Below are 15,930 nucleotides of genomic sequence, written 5' to 3' on the forward strand. Positions count from 1 at the left end.
GGTCTAAAAGTTACCCAAATCTTTCTATACATTTTTTCCTTTATCGAAAGACTCAAATGGCTGCCATTTTCTTTGTAGCTGGCATTTATTAATATGGTACTTATTCTTTGTAGTAAGCATTTATGTCCAGGAACCACTGTGGCCTGAATTCCTTCTGATTTCTAGATTTGGGCTGTGATCATAGATACTGTGATAGTTTTATGTGCATCACTAAAAATGCACACTGGATTCATCAAGGAAATAGACATGCTGTGCTTTCCTATCATACAGCACTGTGTTCAGAAGAGGTCCATTTGGAATTTGGTGGTGGTTATAGGAAGGGACAGGATAGAAATACCTATAAAATCCCACCAGCCAGAAATTACCCATCAGCTACTGTGGAAATAATGACAGTTTTAATTAGTAGACTTACCCAATTTAACTTTGTGTCTAAATTATGTTTCAATGACTAGAATCAATCAGATTATAGTTAAGTTTAAGTTGCATATGGGGATGATATAGTTTCATATCATTGCGTTTTTCCAGACAGTCTCCTGTTTCTCAGCTTACTAGTTTTATGGCCAGGTATTTCAGAGGCTATTTTTAGATGTATTTGAAACTAAGATCTTTTGGAGGGAAAACATGGATTCGATCAGGTTATTCACTAGCCTACAGTCTTCCAGCATCTCTTTACTACTTCTAACATTTAATTACTTAGCATGGTGTCAGGTTAAGTGGTGTGATCCTTGGTCCTTGCCATCTTTGCTGTATTTCCCTCTTTTATCCCCTTTCCTTTTTGTGTTAGTAAAACCACACCTCTGAGTTCATTGTCTTTATCTGTTAAAACCCAGTTCAGTTGTTAACAACTTCTGTAAGGTCTTCCTCAGTCCTAGTTCCCTCTTTGACAGTTTATTATACTTTCCTCTGGTTTCTGTGTCTTGAACATGCCTTCATAACATTTACCAGATATGTTAACAGTTTTTTGGTTATTCATCTTTATATGTTCAGAATCCAGCATGTCTCCTGGGGCCATGGTATTTAGTAATCATTAAGTGAACTGAAGTAATTATGGGTCTGAAATGGATATTAGACCATTTTTAAGCCCTTTTTGGGCTTAAAACTCATATTAAAACATTTTTCTGACTGAATAGGCCTATGTCATTATTGTCTCTAAGGGTAGCTTTATGAACAGGTTGTTGACTGGAACTATTGATCCTTCTTTGTAATTGAGATACAGTGTTTAAGAAAGCATACTGGTTTGTGATTTTGTTCTGTTTTGTTTTTTGATCTGTTTCCTCACCTAAAATTGTTGTCTTAGTAACCATTATAAACCCTGTCTGTCACTTAAAAAGCCCAAGATAATGGCTTTGCACAGAAAGTGATTATGCAAAAGTGTTTTGGCACTGCAGTGACTTTAAACATTTCAGATTGAGAGAGACTAGGATTTCTCCATACAAATAAATTGATTTCATCACAGTTAGTGTTAAGTTTCCTGAATCCTGTGGTTATTCCAGGAAACAGTGGTTTCCTGCCCTGCTAGGTCCTGATGGAGACCAGAGACTTGGTGGTGCTATTCCTCCCTTTCTCTCCTTCTATCCTCTCTCCACAGGTAAGTATTTTAGTACAATATGTAAGATCAAGAGACCCACCTTATAGGTTATTACATCTAAATCAAACACATTTCAACCGTCAAAACCCAAATGTGCCAGTATATTTTGTGGCATGCCCCAGTTGCATCATTTTATAAGCTTTTAAATCAACACTTAGCACTTTAGAAAATTATTTGCCATCACGTTTTAAATAGCTACCTGATATCATATGTTTTTTATTTCACAGTACATTGAATAAAACATGTCTGTATATTTAGACACCATGACATCATTACTTTAATCTACACACATTCACTTTGGATATCAAGTTCTAATGCTTAGGGTAAAGAACCTTGGTAGTGTAGTTCATTTGTAGTATTTAAAATATGAATTGTTCACATTCTTTGCTTTTCTCAGTGGTATTTTTACATACGTACGGGTATATTTCTTTGCTCAGATAATTTATAAATAAGTGTTGAAGTCAAATTCATGAAAGCTTAAAACAGTTTTTGTTGTATAATTCAATAGACTGCCTCTCAGTCTGCTGCTTCTGAAATCCCAGTAAGTAGCACGAGAATCCTGGGTGGTTTTTGTACCTTTGCTTGGAACAAATGGATGTTAAGTGTGAGATGCTCACCTTGCAAACCAGCACACTGTGTCCTGTCTGCATGAGTTCCTTTCCTCTTACTAGACAGGGTTCTAGTGGTACCCTATAGTAAGAACAGTTTGTGGAGTGAGGGTGTAAAGCCCCACAGTTCACACATAAGCAGATGGAATTGTGACCTTCAAAATGTAAACTGAATTTCAACCAAGAATAATTTATAAAAGCAACATGAGTATTTAAAAGGACCTTAAAATTTCTATTTCCAGGCTGGTCTGTTAATGCTTCTGAGGAAAAGGGTAGAAGTGTAGCAGCGGGAAACACCTTCCTTAGCATTTTTCCATTGTCCAGCCACACTACAGCAAAAATCTTTATTCCCTAAACATCAGGAGAAGGTTATTAACACTTAATGCACTTAGGAAGAGTAACTTGTAAGTATCAAAGGTGAGCCATAAAAAGTTTGGGTCTTTAACCTCTGACAGTCTTCTTCTGACTAGTTTTTTAATGATAAGATTTAGTTTCTGTGTATTCCACAGTTTATTACAGAGTTAGGTTTAGACTCATAACTTTGTTTTCACTCTGTTATTGCCACTTTTACTTCAGATGAGTATGTAAGATTAGTATGCCCATTCAGGCTACAAAAAGGGCATTTGTTTTTAAAAGGTAGATATTATCCCACTTTTAAATTCTGTTACCTAAAAATAATGCACACAGACATATGTACATGCATACACACTCACTCACATTCCCAGCATGAGTCAAGCTAAATATAGTGCGGTATGAGATTCCTTCTGGAATGAGACCGTACTGTGGATGTCTGATACCTATGCATGTCTATTGTTTAACTACTGCTTCTTTTAATTGATGTTCTTATGAGTTTTTGTGTCCATGACGTAACTTTCGGCCTTTTGAGGAATTGATTAACAGCACTGAATGTGTTTGCATTGTTTTGAGCATGAGTTAGGTGGAATTTATAAGAAAAGCACTGTAAAGGGAGATAGAATTACCTAACAGGTAAAGGAGAAAGGAGCAAAGAGAAAATGAGTTGCTAAGAGCATTGAATCACTGAGCTACAGAGGATTTGAATGTGACTTTAGATTTCTTACTATTCTTCCATGGCTAGAATTGCCTGTAAGGAATCTTGGTTTGAAACAAAACAAAATAAATGAATACTGTTTCCTCTTGAAGATCCCTGGTGGAGAGGCCATTTAATTGTGGAAGAAAAAACAAAGTAGAGCTCATATAGAAGGGAACAATCATCTTAGAGGTAGAAAAATGCACTATACATAATGGAAGGAGTGTGGGCTAGAGAACAGACATGGATCCTGATCCTAACTTTCCCTCTAGCTTATAGTGTAGTGCCTTAACCTTCTGGGTTATAAAACAGTCTGGCTCTTGAATCTGTTGTTCTTTGCTTATGAAGTTGAATGTTGGGTATGTCTACAGAAATAGCAAGAGGTTCTCTTCTTATGTGAGGAACTGGAGAAACCTAAAGCAGTGGAGTGGGCCTTAAAGTATAGAAACTTAATATGTTTTGGTTGGATGTGTAAAGGGGAAAAGAAGGCCAGTTCTGTCTCTTCAGAAGAGGAACATTAACGTAGAAAGAAGAAAAAAGGGGGATGTTCATTTGATAGAAAATCGGGTGTTCCTGTGCTTGTTGCATATTAAACTTCCCTGCATGTGACAATCTGTATGAGTATTAAAATATGTCTTCCATCTCTGTGACTTGAATACAGATGGTTGTTTTTGGTGACTTTATAGTATCTGTATACTAGCAATCAACATTTTTATCCTTTAAATTTGCAATGTTAAAATATGTGAAAATTTGTATATTGAATGCATTTTAAGTAGCAGATGTTTTGCGTGTTCTGAGGTGTTTCATTATTCTTACCCTGGAAATCTGGGTCTAGGTGCTTGGGCTCTGGTCCAGTGAGAGGGATATAAAGCTTATCTGTTCTTTGTAGCAAAGTAGCACAGGCTGGTACACTCTTTGCAGCAGCTGTGAGTAGCATCAGTTTGTTTTCAAGTTTTCTAGCTATAAGGAAAGGTGATCAGAGGGAACCTGGGATGCAGGTGACTCACTGTCACTCCACCTCAGCCGTCTTCCCATTCCCTGCGTCTGCCTAAGTTGTGACCATCCAAGGTTCAGAAATCAGAGGTTCGTGGCATATTGGGAGGTTGGAAGTTTTTCTAAGTCAGGAAACAGACAAAAGTTTGGTTGGTAAAATTTTAGAAAATTAGAAAATTGAGATTTTCTTACTAATTGCCAGTCTGGCCCCACTTGTTTTTGGTGGGGATTTGGGGGTTAAGAGGAGGGGGTACATAAAAAAACAAACAAATTTTAAGAGATTGGACACCCGAAGGACTGGCCAAAGAACAAATCAGTATCATCTTCTAATCTCTATCTTCTTAATTTCCTGTTCCTCCTTTACAGTTTATCCCTACTAATAGATTATTGTTGGGGGTTTTTTTCCCTCATAGATGTACAGGTCTTGAAAGAATTTTTAGTCACATCATTTGCAGTTTCTCACAGCACCCCAGGGTTAAGGACTTTAAAAGAGAGGGCCAAAGATCCTTTTTTCTGGGAACACAGGCAAGATTTCTTACTTTTTCTCCTACTTTGAGTCCTATCACAAGTAAGGGAGTTTTGTAGATTAAAGACTTAGAACTAAGCAAGAAGGCTCTCTAGTCCTGAGGTAAAAACTCCCAAGGAAGATCTGAGCAATTTTATTTTGCTTTCTTCTCTTTAATCCCTGCCTCAGTTTCTTGTTGTTGTTTTTTTGTCTCAGACAGTGAGCCCTGGGCTTCTTGCTCGCACATCCTTGTTCTTAGAGTTCTGTACTGACTCTGACAACGGCATGGTAGAGCAGGGTTTGTCGGAAGCCTTTTTCTGAAACTGGCTCAGCTAACATGAGGCCACCCAGTACAGGCAGCACTCTTCTTGTTCTGTGTTGCAGGCTGCCAACCTGTTCTTATGTTAAACACAAATTATTGGAATGCTTCTTGCAACTCCCAGAACCACATTTTGGCTGGGCGTGATGCATTTAAGAGGCAGTGGTCTACCCCTTTCCAAGGAGTGAGAGTATCTATTACTTTACCAGCCTTTCTTTAGAAGTTCTGGAAATAGCTTTTTGAGGCCAGGGGTTGAAAGTCAGGATGAGTTGAGGAACAAGGAGAGTATTCTGATGTCAACCTGAGAATTTGTCATCCTGTCCAGATGCTTTCCCCCCATCTGTCTCACCTCTGTGATCGTGCTCCACTGTTTTACGTACTCCTATGTTCAGTAATCTACTGACCAGACTGGCAGGGAGAGAACCATTCCAGATTGCTCATGCCTAAGCCCCACTTGGCAAATAGGGCTCCTGGTATTTTGGAGCAAATTAGACCTCGCTAGTTTTAGAACCTTTGACCACTGTATGATCTGCTCCCTGCAATATCTGTGGGTCTGTTCTGCTGAGTAGACAGCCTGACAAGGAACTTTTTCAGGCTACTGTCTCATGATCATTTCTGTGTAACCTGCAGGCAGTTGAGATTTCCAGTCTCTTTTAGGATGCTCTTTTGCTGACACAGAGCCACAAACCCACTTTGTCATCGGGGACAAACAAGTATAGTCCTTGTTGCACCTTGATCTGCAATTCTTTTCTTTAAACAAGGTAGGATTAGCTTTCTGGTTTCCTGTGGCTTCTGTGTCATTGCAAATCAAAGCTAGCTATAGCATCTAATGTAGGACTTTGAGAGACGAGGGAGGGGAGTTTGATACCTGAGAGATGGTGCTCCAGAGGTAGTGCCTTTTCTGTTTGTTGGCTTTGTGCTGTGTAGAGATAAAGGGAAACCCTCATTCACTCAGCAGTAACTCACTTGAGTACTATTGATCCAGATAAATTTGCAGTTCTATTTGCTTCTTTCCCCATAGAGCTTTTTAATCATTTTTGTTGGACACATTGAAGAACTGCAGGGTCAATGCCTTTTTGACTAATGGGACTTCATCTTTTTTACTTGCAGGTTCCATTACAGCTCATAGAAAGTGTTGAATGCCGTGATATATTTCAACTTCATTTGACTTGCAAAGACTGCAAAGTTATCAGGTATGTGGCATGCTTACGCTGCTGTTTAGCTTAAGTATTTAGGAAAATATTTTTTAAAGAATTGGTCCACAATTTGATAACAGAAAACAGCCTTGTTATGAATATTTTATGAATACTTAGTGCCTGAAATATTTGATCTTTAAGCTACTTTCCTATTTGAAAGGTGTTTTTAAATTTTTTATTTGGAAATAATTTCAAATGTACAAAAGTAAAATTAGTATCAAGAACACCTGTATTGTTAACATTTTACCCCATTTGCTTTATCATTTGGAGGGATCTGTTGTGTATGCATGTATCTGTGATTTTTTTTTTCTGAATGATTTGAAAGTAACATCATCATGGTTCCTCTCTCTGAAATACTTTAGTGTACTTTCATAAGACTGTGGATATTTTCTTCCATATCCACAGTGTCATTAACAATTTCACAATTTTACATTCAATAATACTTTTTTAAGTTCTTTTTTTATTTTAGTATCATTAATGCACAATTACATGAGCAACATTATGGTTACTAGACTCCCCCCATTATCAAGGCCCCACCACATACCCCATTACAGTCACTGTCCATCAGCGTAGTAAGATGCTATAGAGTCACTACTTGTCTTCTCTGTGTTAGACTGCCTTCCCTGTGTTCCCCCCAACACCAAACTATGTGTGCTAATCGTAATGCCCCCTTTTACCCTTTATCCCTCCCTTCCCACCCACCCTCCCCAGTCCCTTTCCCTTTGGTAACTGTTAGTCCATTCTTGGGTTCTGTGATTCTGCTGCTCTTTTTGTTCCTTTAGTTTTTGCTTTGTTCTTATACTCCACAGATGAGTGAAATTATTTGATACTTGTCTTTCTCTGCCTGGCTTATTTCACTGAGCATAATACCCTCTAGCTCCATCCATGTTGTTGCAAATGGTAGGATTTGTTTTCTTCTTATGGTGAATAATATCCCGTTGTGTATATGTACCACATCTTCTTTATCCATTCATCTACTGATGGACACTTAGGTTCCTTCCATTTCTTGGCTATTGTAAACAGTGCTGCGATAAACATAGGGGTGCATCTGTCTTTTTCAAACTGGGCTCCTGAAATTCTTAGGGTAAATTCCTAGGAGTGGAATTCCTGGGTCAAATGGTATTTCTATTTTGAGTTTTTGAGGAACCTCCATACTACTCTCCACAATGGCTGAACTAATTTACATTTCCACCAGCAGTGTAGGAGGGTTCCCCTTTCTCCACAACCTCGCCAACATTATTTGTTGTTGGTCTTTTGGATGTTGGCCATCCTAACTGGTGTGAGATGATATCTCATTGTGGTTTTAATTTGCATTTCTCTGATGATTAACGATGTGGACCATCTTTTCATGTGTCTGTTGGCCATCTGAATTTCTTCTTTGGAGAAGTGTCTGTTCAGCTCCTCTGCCCATTTTTTAATTGGATTATTTGCTTTTTGTTTGTTGAGGTACGTGAACTCTTTATACATTTTGGATGTCAATCCCTTATCAGATATGTCATTTATGAATATATTCTCCCATACTGTAGGATGCCTTTTTGTTCTACTGATGGTGTCCTTTGCTGTACAGAAGCTTTTCAGCTTGATATAGTCCCACTTGTTCATTTTTGCTTTTGTTTCCCTTGCCCGGGGAGATATGTTCATGAAGAAGTTGCTCATGTTTATGTCCAAGAGATTTTTGCCTATGCTTTTTTCTACGAGTTTTATAGTTTCATGACTTACATTGAGGTCTTTGATCCACTTTGAGTTTACTTTTGTGTATGGGGTTAGACAGTAATCCAGTTTCATTCTCTTACATGTAGCTGTCCTGTTTTGCCAACACCAGCTATTGAAGAGGCTGTCATTTCCCCACTGTACATCCATGGCTCCTTTATCATATATTAATTGACCATATATGCTTGGGTTAATAACTGGACTCTCTATTCTCTTCCACTGGTCTATGGGTCTGTTCTTGTGCCAGTATCAAATTGTCTTAATTACTGTGGCATTGTAGTAGAGCTTGAACTTGAGAAGCAAGATCCCCCCTGCTTTATTCTTCTTCTCAGGATTGCTTTGGTTATTCGGGGTCTTTTGTGGTTCCATGTGTATTTTAGAACTATTTGTCCCAGTTTATTGAAGAATGCTGTCAGTATTTTGATAGGGATTGCACTGATTCTATAGATTGCTTTAGGCAGGATGGCCATTTTGACAATATTAATTCTTCCTAGCCAAGAGCATGGGATGAATTTCCATTTATCAGTGTCCTCTTTAATTTCTCTCATGAGTGTCTTCTAGTTTTCAGGGTATAGGTCTTTCACTTCCTTGTTTACATTTATTCCTAGGTATTTTATTCTTTTTGATACAATTGTGAATGGAATTGTTTTCCTGATTTTTCTTTCTGCTAGTTCATCATTAGTGTATAGGAATGCAACAGATTTCTGTGTATTAATTTTGTATCCTGCAACTTTGCTAAATTCAGATATTCTAGTAGTTTTAGAGTAGATTCTTTAGGGTTTTTTAAGTACAATATTATGTCTTCTGCAAAGAGACAGTCTGACTTCTTCCTTACCAATCTGGATGCCTTTTATTTCTTTGTGTTGTCTGATTGCTCTGCCGAGGACCTCCAGTACTATGTTGAATAAAAGTGGGGAGAGTGGGCATCCTTGTCTTGTTCTGGATCTTAGGGGAAAAGCTTTCAGCTTCTCACTGTTAAGTATGATGTTGGCTGTGGGTTTGTCGTTTATGGGCTTTATTATATTGAGGTACTTGCCCTCTATATCCTTTTTTGTTGAGAGTTTTTATCACGAATGGATGCTGAATTTTGTTGAATGCTTTCTCAGCATCTATGGAGATGATCATGTGGTTTTTGTCTGTCTTTTTGTTGATGTGGTAGATGATGTTGGTGGATTTTCGAATGTTGTGCCATCCTTGCATCATCTTTGGGATGAATCCCACTTCAACATGGTGTGTGATCCTCTTGATGTATTTTTGAGTTTGGTTTGCTAATATTTTGTTGAGTATTTTTGCATCTATGTTCATCAGGGATATTGGTCTGTAGTTTTCTTTTTTGGTAGGATCTTTGCCTGGTTTTGGTATTAGAGTGATGCTGGCTTCATAGAATGAGTTTGTAAGTATTCCCTCCTCTTCTGTTTTTTGGAAAACCTTAAGGAGAAATGGGTATTATGTCTTCTCTAAATGTCTGATATAATTCAGTGGTGAATCCATCTTGTCCAAGGGTTTTGTTCTTGGGTAGGTTTTTGATTATTGATTCAATTTTGTTGCTGGTGATTGGTCTGTTTAGATTTTGTGTTTCTTCCTGGGTCAGTCTTGGAAGGTTGTACTTTTTTAGAAAGTTGTCAATTTCTTCTAGTTATCAATTTGTTAGCATATAGATTTTCATAGTATTCTCTAATAATTCTTTGTATTTCTGTGGTGTCTATTGTGATTTTTTCCTCTCTCATTTCTGATTCTGTTTGTGTGTGTAGATTTTTTTTCTCTTAGTAAGTCTGGCTAGGGGTTTATCTCTTTTGTTTATTTTCTCAAACAGCCAGCTCTTGGTTTCATTAATTTTTTCTATTGTTTTATTCTTCTCAATTTTATTTATTTCTTCTCTGATCTTTATTATGTCCCTCCTTCTGCTGACTTTGGGCCTCATTTGTTCTACTTTTTCCAGTTTCAATAATTGTGAATTTAGACTATTGGGATTCTTCTTCCTTCTTTAAATAGGTCTGGATTGCTATATACTTTTCCTCTTAAGACTGCTTTCGCTGTGTCCCACAGAAGTTGGGGCTTTGTGCTGTTGTTGTCATTTGTCTCCATATATTGCTTGATCTCTGTTTTAATTTGGTTATTGATCCATTGATTATTTAGGAGCATGTTGTTAAGCCTTCATGTGTTTGTGAGCCTTTTTGTCTTCATTGTACAATTTACTTCTAGTTTTATACCTTTGTGATCTGAGAGGTTAGTTGGTATAATTTCAATGTTTTTGAATTTACTAGGGCTCTTCTTGTGGCCTATGTGGTCTATTCTGGAAAATGTTCCATGTGTACTTGAGAAGAATGTGTATCCTGCTGCTTTTGGGTGTAGAGTTCTGTAGATATCTGTTAGGTCCATCTGTTCTAGGGTGTTGTTTAGTGCCTCTGTGTCCTTACTTACTTCTGTCTGGTTGATGTATTCTTTAGAGTGAGTGGTGTGTTAAAGTCTCCTAAAATGAATGCATTGCATTCTGTTTCCTCCTTTAATTCTGTTAGTATTTGTTTCACCTATGTTGGTGCTCTTGTGTTGGGTGCATAGGTATTTATAGTGGTTATATCCTCTTGTTGGTCTGACCCCTTTATCATTATGTAATGTCCTTCTTTGTCTCTTGTTACTTTCTTTGTTTTGAAGTCTAATTTGTCTGATTAAAGTACTGCAACTCCTGCTTTTTTTCCCTATTGTTTGCATGAAATATCTTTTTCCATCCCTTCATTTCTAGTCTGTGTATGTCTTTGCATTTGAGGTGAGTCTTTTGTAGGCAGCATATAGATGGGTCTTGCTTTTTTTTATCCATTCTATTACTCTGTGTCTTTTGATTGGTGCATTCAGTCCATTTACATTTAGGGTGAATATCAATAGATATGTACTTATTGCCATTGAAGGCTTCACTCAACAATACTTTTATCCAGTCTATTATGTTCCAATTTTGTCACTTAATTCAGTAATACCCCCTCTAGCATTCCTTGTTCAGAACAGAATACATTAAGGTCAGATATTGCATTTAGTTGCCATGATTCCATGGCCTTCTTTCATCTGGATCATTTTTCACCATCTTACTTTGTCTTGTATGATATTTGAATTTTGAAGAATACAATATTTTGTTTTAATAAAATGTTTCTCATTCTGTCCATTGTTTCGTTATGAGTAAGGTGAGGTGCCTTCTCAGTTGAAATACTCTGTGTATACGAGTTTGTGCCCTTCTCAGGGTATTCTGTTCCCTTCAGAGGCAAACAGTGTCCATTTGTCCCTTATTGGTGGTGTTTTGATCATTCTTACCAAGGTGTCACCGCTTTCTGTATAATTTCTCTATTTTCTCCATTACAACTAATGGATAGTCTATTGGAGGTGCTTTTAAGACAGACAGTGTCCCGCTTCTCATCAAATTTCTCCATAGATGTAGCATCTGTTTATCATTATCTGATCTAGTTTTTAGTGTAACGGAAAAAAATAATACCTGAAATGCGTTTTTATAATTAATAGCTCTGTAAGTTCCCCAAGTTTTTACTTTATCTCTTTCTGGAGTGCCAGTAATCATTGTGTGTTGGCATATAGACGAGCTACATTGACTGGGATGAGGGAGAGGTTTGAGTGACCTTTTGATTTTAAGGTACATATTTAAGTTGCTTTTTAGCCATTGAGGTTTGGCTTGCTTTTGATAAATACTGGCTACAACTCACAGTTTCAAAAAACGTGCTTATTAGTTACTCAGTTTTAAACACTGCATTTGAAAAGGTAAAGTACTTTTTGCACTAATTACTTTAACCTCCTTATTACACATGCTGAAAATTAAAGTTCATAATAAAATAATTTTCTCCATGTGGTCACAGCTGAAAGTTTCATGTAATATATCTTATTAGAGCCAAAAGTAGTGATGTGATTGATTTTGAGCCTGGCCTAATATGCTGTAACAAAACAAAAGAAACTTTCGTAAACATACTTCTTGACAGTGTTAATCTTTTTATGAAGTACAGTGAAACCCCATCATGGAAGAGAATGACTGCCATTTTACTTTAATAATTATCATTAATCTCAGAAGAGATGTTATTAGTCTAAAAAAATAAGTTTTCCACATATCTAGCTTCTTTTTGACATTTTGCACCATTGGCTAGAATTTGTTGGTTCTGTTTTTATTACAAATGATAAATGTGTGAGTGAACACATAATGTTTTTTCAATGTACTTGTCGCTTCACTGTGAGTAGGCGCCCTTGAAATGGTGACTTCTCTTAGGTTTCATTGTCAACTGTCTTCTGATTACATCCATACTTGTTTGGCTTTACAAAGGTGTCAGTTCTCAACCTTTGAGCAGTGTCAAGAGTGGCTTAAGAGACTGAATAATGCAATCCGACCACCTACTAAAATAGAAGATCTTTTCTCGTTTGCATACCATGCTTGGTGTATGGAGGTCTACGCCAGTGAAAAGGAGCAACATGGAGACCTGTGCAGACCAGGTAGGGCTTTCTAAAATGTGCAAATGGTGGCTTTATTAAACTACTGCTTGAGGTACCCTTGACATGAAATGGGACTCCTAATCAATCAGTGTATATTTTATAGAACATCAGGCATGTGCCCACCATTTTCTAAGCTCAGTAGAACATGTATCCTGCCTTTCAGGGGAAGGAAGGAGCACTAGATTTGTGATCATAATCTACTGGACCTGAACACAATTACAGGAAGGTTTAATTGGTATTATAGAGGCCTAATGGGAGGGAACCATTATAGAGGCCTAATGGGAGGGAACCATGAGTGTTGTATACACATTTGGGAAGATTTCACATAGAATTGGCTTTTGAGTAGGCTTTATAGATGGAGTAAGAATTTCTTGGTTAGAAAATGGGGAAAAGAACTTTTGAGCAGGTAGCATGAACAAAGTACAGCAGTGTGAGGTTAGGCCACAAAACGGCCTTTCTCTGCCTTTGAGTTTTCAAGTCATAGATTACCTGTTATTACCCCTTTTATCCCATAGATGATGAAACAGTCCAAAGAGGCCTGGTGGCTTCCCTCAGGATATATAGAGAAGCTGAGACTGTACTAGAATCCAGGTTTCCTCATAAAATTATCTTTCTTCCTCAGAAATAGCTTTGACCAATTTCATGTTATTTCTAAGCATGTAGTTGTATAGATTATGTTGCTATAAATAGAACTTTGCTGGTCTAATACTGAATCTTGTAGTGTGTCCAACTCGGAAGCAGACTTGAATTCTTAAGCAGTGAAAAGTTGTGAGCTTCTTTTCAACAAAGTTTGTTCTTTGGACTTTTTTTTTTAAACCTCAGTTTTTAATCATGAATCTTCAATCTTAACAAAGTCATTTTAAGTACCAGCTAATGTTGTTATTGTATCACTGTTCCCTGGTTCGTTCACTGAAGCTCTTGAAGTTTCTGGTTCATACTCTTGTTTAAATATAACAAACATAAGCATCTTATTTTTAAAGAAGCTTTGATATGTACTTTTGTTTGACCCTAATGACCTTGTCAAGCAGGCAGGGTAGGCTAGTGTCTCTGTTCTGGGAGACTCAGAGATATAAAGCCTGTTGTCAAGTTCCAGTGCCAGGAGGTGACAGAGCTAGGTATTTTAAGAGCTATTTATGACAGCTATTGAGAGCTGACTTTCTGGGGTGCTATGGATTCAGAGATGAAAAACAGAGGCACCTGCTCTCATGAAGGCTCAGGAATCCACGCTTCCCATGAGCTTGATCAGGCCACTGGAACCCATAGTTGTTCATAAGAGTTCACACCATCCTTGAAAGGTTATGAGAATGTGCTTAAACTGCCTCTCACTTCACTCCCTTATCCATTGCATTTCTTTCTTTTTCCTCCTTTGTTGAGATGCTATTGTGTTTATTTTGTTTGTTTATGGCTTTTTTCAAGTTTTTTTTAAGGTGAATTAACATACAACGAAATGCACAAACCTTATGTGTACATTTGCTGAGTTTTAACCATTACATCTTATTAAATGTTCAGTCTCTGTCATCTCCTAGGATAGTGAAATTACTGAAGGTATCTTGCTGCTACATTATGTTATATAAGAAGCCTGGTTTGTTTAAATAAGACTCCAAATTCCAAAAGGCATTTCGGTAGTTTTGGGTTGTCAGTATTTAGTTAACAAGGCTTGCTTTCTCCTAACCTTTACTCTCACAACCACAGACTGAAAATGCCTCATCTTTTTAAATGATTCCTTATTCCCTTGATAATTTTAGTTGTTTCTTTTGATTTGAGTCAACTCTTAAGGATATTCATAAGATGGGCCAGGTAAAAACTTCACTGTTATCTCCTAATTATGGATGCCTTTGCCCTTCCTGATGGTATCTGGTATTCTTTGGCCACCAGGACATACAGATGTCCAGTGTCCTTTGTCTTTTCACGGGCTTGTGAGGGATGAAGGCATTGGAGGGAGAGGGGTGGGTAAAGTACTGATTTACAAACTAGAAAATATGAATTCAAACTCATACTCTATCATTTTATTCAAAAAGTAATACTGGGCAAACCATTTATCCTCTCCGTATTTTAGTTTCTTTTGATCTTCAAACTGGGACATTCTTGTTCTTCCTGTCCAAGCTGATCTGAGTGTCCTGAAGATCAAATCTGTTCATGCTGGAGAGTAATTTGATAATTGAGTGCCTCCTATGTGCCATGCTTGTAAAGACATTTTGGAAATTATGAATATACAAGGTGATGCCATTGTAACTGATCAGTTAGAACGTGACTCTACATGTAAGGTTGTATTTTTTATTTCAGTCCATGTTGAAGTAACCCCACTTCCACTCACATGGAATCTCTTGTACTTCAGTGACTTGGTTTGAGTATGTATCTATCTGTATGGCCTTTTCCTTTTGTGTATTTTCACTGTGGAGTACAAAGGAAAAACTTGCTCTTAAATACCATGGTGGCATTTTTAGAGCCAGTCAACCTAGTTCTTCTGTCTCCACCCTTATTGCTGAGTGTTAGTGGTGGCTACAGCATTACTCACCAAATACGAGCATACCAGACAACCACATTCTTACAAGTCATCTTTAGGGTGAGACAGCACTTGAGATAGTTTAAAGTGATGCCTTTGTATAATCTGCCCAACACATGAGGTCACAAGCATAGATTCTGAAGGGTAGAAGTTAGTCTTTCAGCAGTTAAAAAAGCCTTTTATGAATGCTTCTCTTCCTAGCCTGTTAATGGTAGATTGTGTCTGTGGGAAACTTGCATCATTACCTTGTACTCATACAAATCTTTGTTTCTGGCTGTTGAGGCTGAAGTGAGCCAGCCATACTGTGGCCACAGCTCTAGGTTTTAATCTGCTTTGAAAGAAGTCTTAACATTGCTCTTGGAGTTGACCTGGGAAACTTGGAAAAGCCCTTACAAAACCTTCAGCTCTGTTCTTAGCCCCATTTCAAACTAAAAGAGAATGGACTACAAACTTAAAGGTTTTCTCCCATATGGTCAACTTCCTTCTCATTGTAGCTGCCTTCTTAGTAATTATTCTGTACTTGAGCATTACTGTGGAGTCCTGACGGATGACTGGGCAATTCATCTGCTAGTTTAGTAGTGTCAGGCCCACCCCTCTGACCTCTGGCAAACCATTCATCCTCTCCGTATTCTAGTTTCTTTTGTTCTTTCACGGATTTGTGAGGGATGAAGGCATTGGAGGGAGAGAGGGGGGTAAAGTACTGATTTACAAACTAGAAAATCTGAATTCAAATTCTGGGTATTACATTGTTGTGCAGCTGCCTGTTCAGTGTAAAGTAAAAAAGCCTTTGCCAACAGAGTCTGAAGGCAGTCCAGTAAGGGTACATCTAGACAACTGTACTGGGACCTTGTTCATAGACAGACTGATTGCTCCCTCCTCCATATTTGAAAATCTGGGAGGACTAGTCTTCACTTCTGAGTCCGCTGCTGTTCTGCCTCAGAGGGCCTGCCTCTTCTGTCCCCATTAAGCTGCGTATAATTGTGGGTTTGA

General features: G+C 37.8%; 1 protein-coding gene across 15 annotated transcripts in view; it reads left to right on the forward strand.

Moving 5' to 3' along the window:
* Positions 1 to 15,930, forward strand: part of MTMR3 (myotubularin related protein 3) — a 129,163-nt gene that overhangs the window by 79,033 nt on the left and 34,200 nt on the right. For 9 of the 15 annotated variants that reach the window (XM_073223158.1, XM_073223155.1, XM_073223156.1 and 6 more), the window contains 3 exons: positions 2,097 to 2,129; positions 6,172 to 6,254; positions 12,271 to 12,437. In XM_073223158.1, coding sequence (XP_073079259.1) covers positions 2,097 to 2,129; positions 6,172 to 6,254; positions 12,271 to 12,437 — 283 coding nt within the window. Of the gene's footprint in view, positions 1 to 1,510; positions 1,589 to 2,096; positions 2,130 to 6,171; positions 6,255 to 12,270; positions 12,438 to 15,930 lie in introns of those variants that run through there. The other 6 variants (XM_036993675.2, XM_036993676.2, XM_036993679.2 and 3 more) reach the window with 3 other exon arrangements.

This window comes from Manis javanica, chromosome 15 (genome assembly GCF_040802235.1).
Source record: "Manis javanica isolate MJ-LG chromosome 15, MJ_LKY, whole genome shotgun sequence".
NCBI lineage: Eukaryota > Metazoa > Chordata > Mammalia > Pholidota > Manidae > Manis > Manis javanica.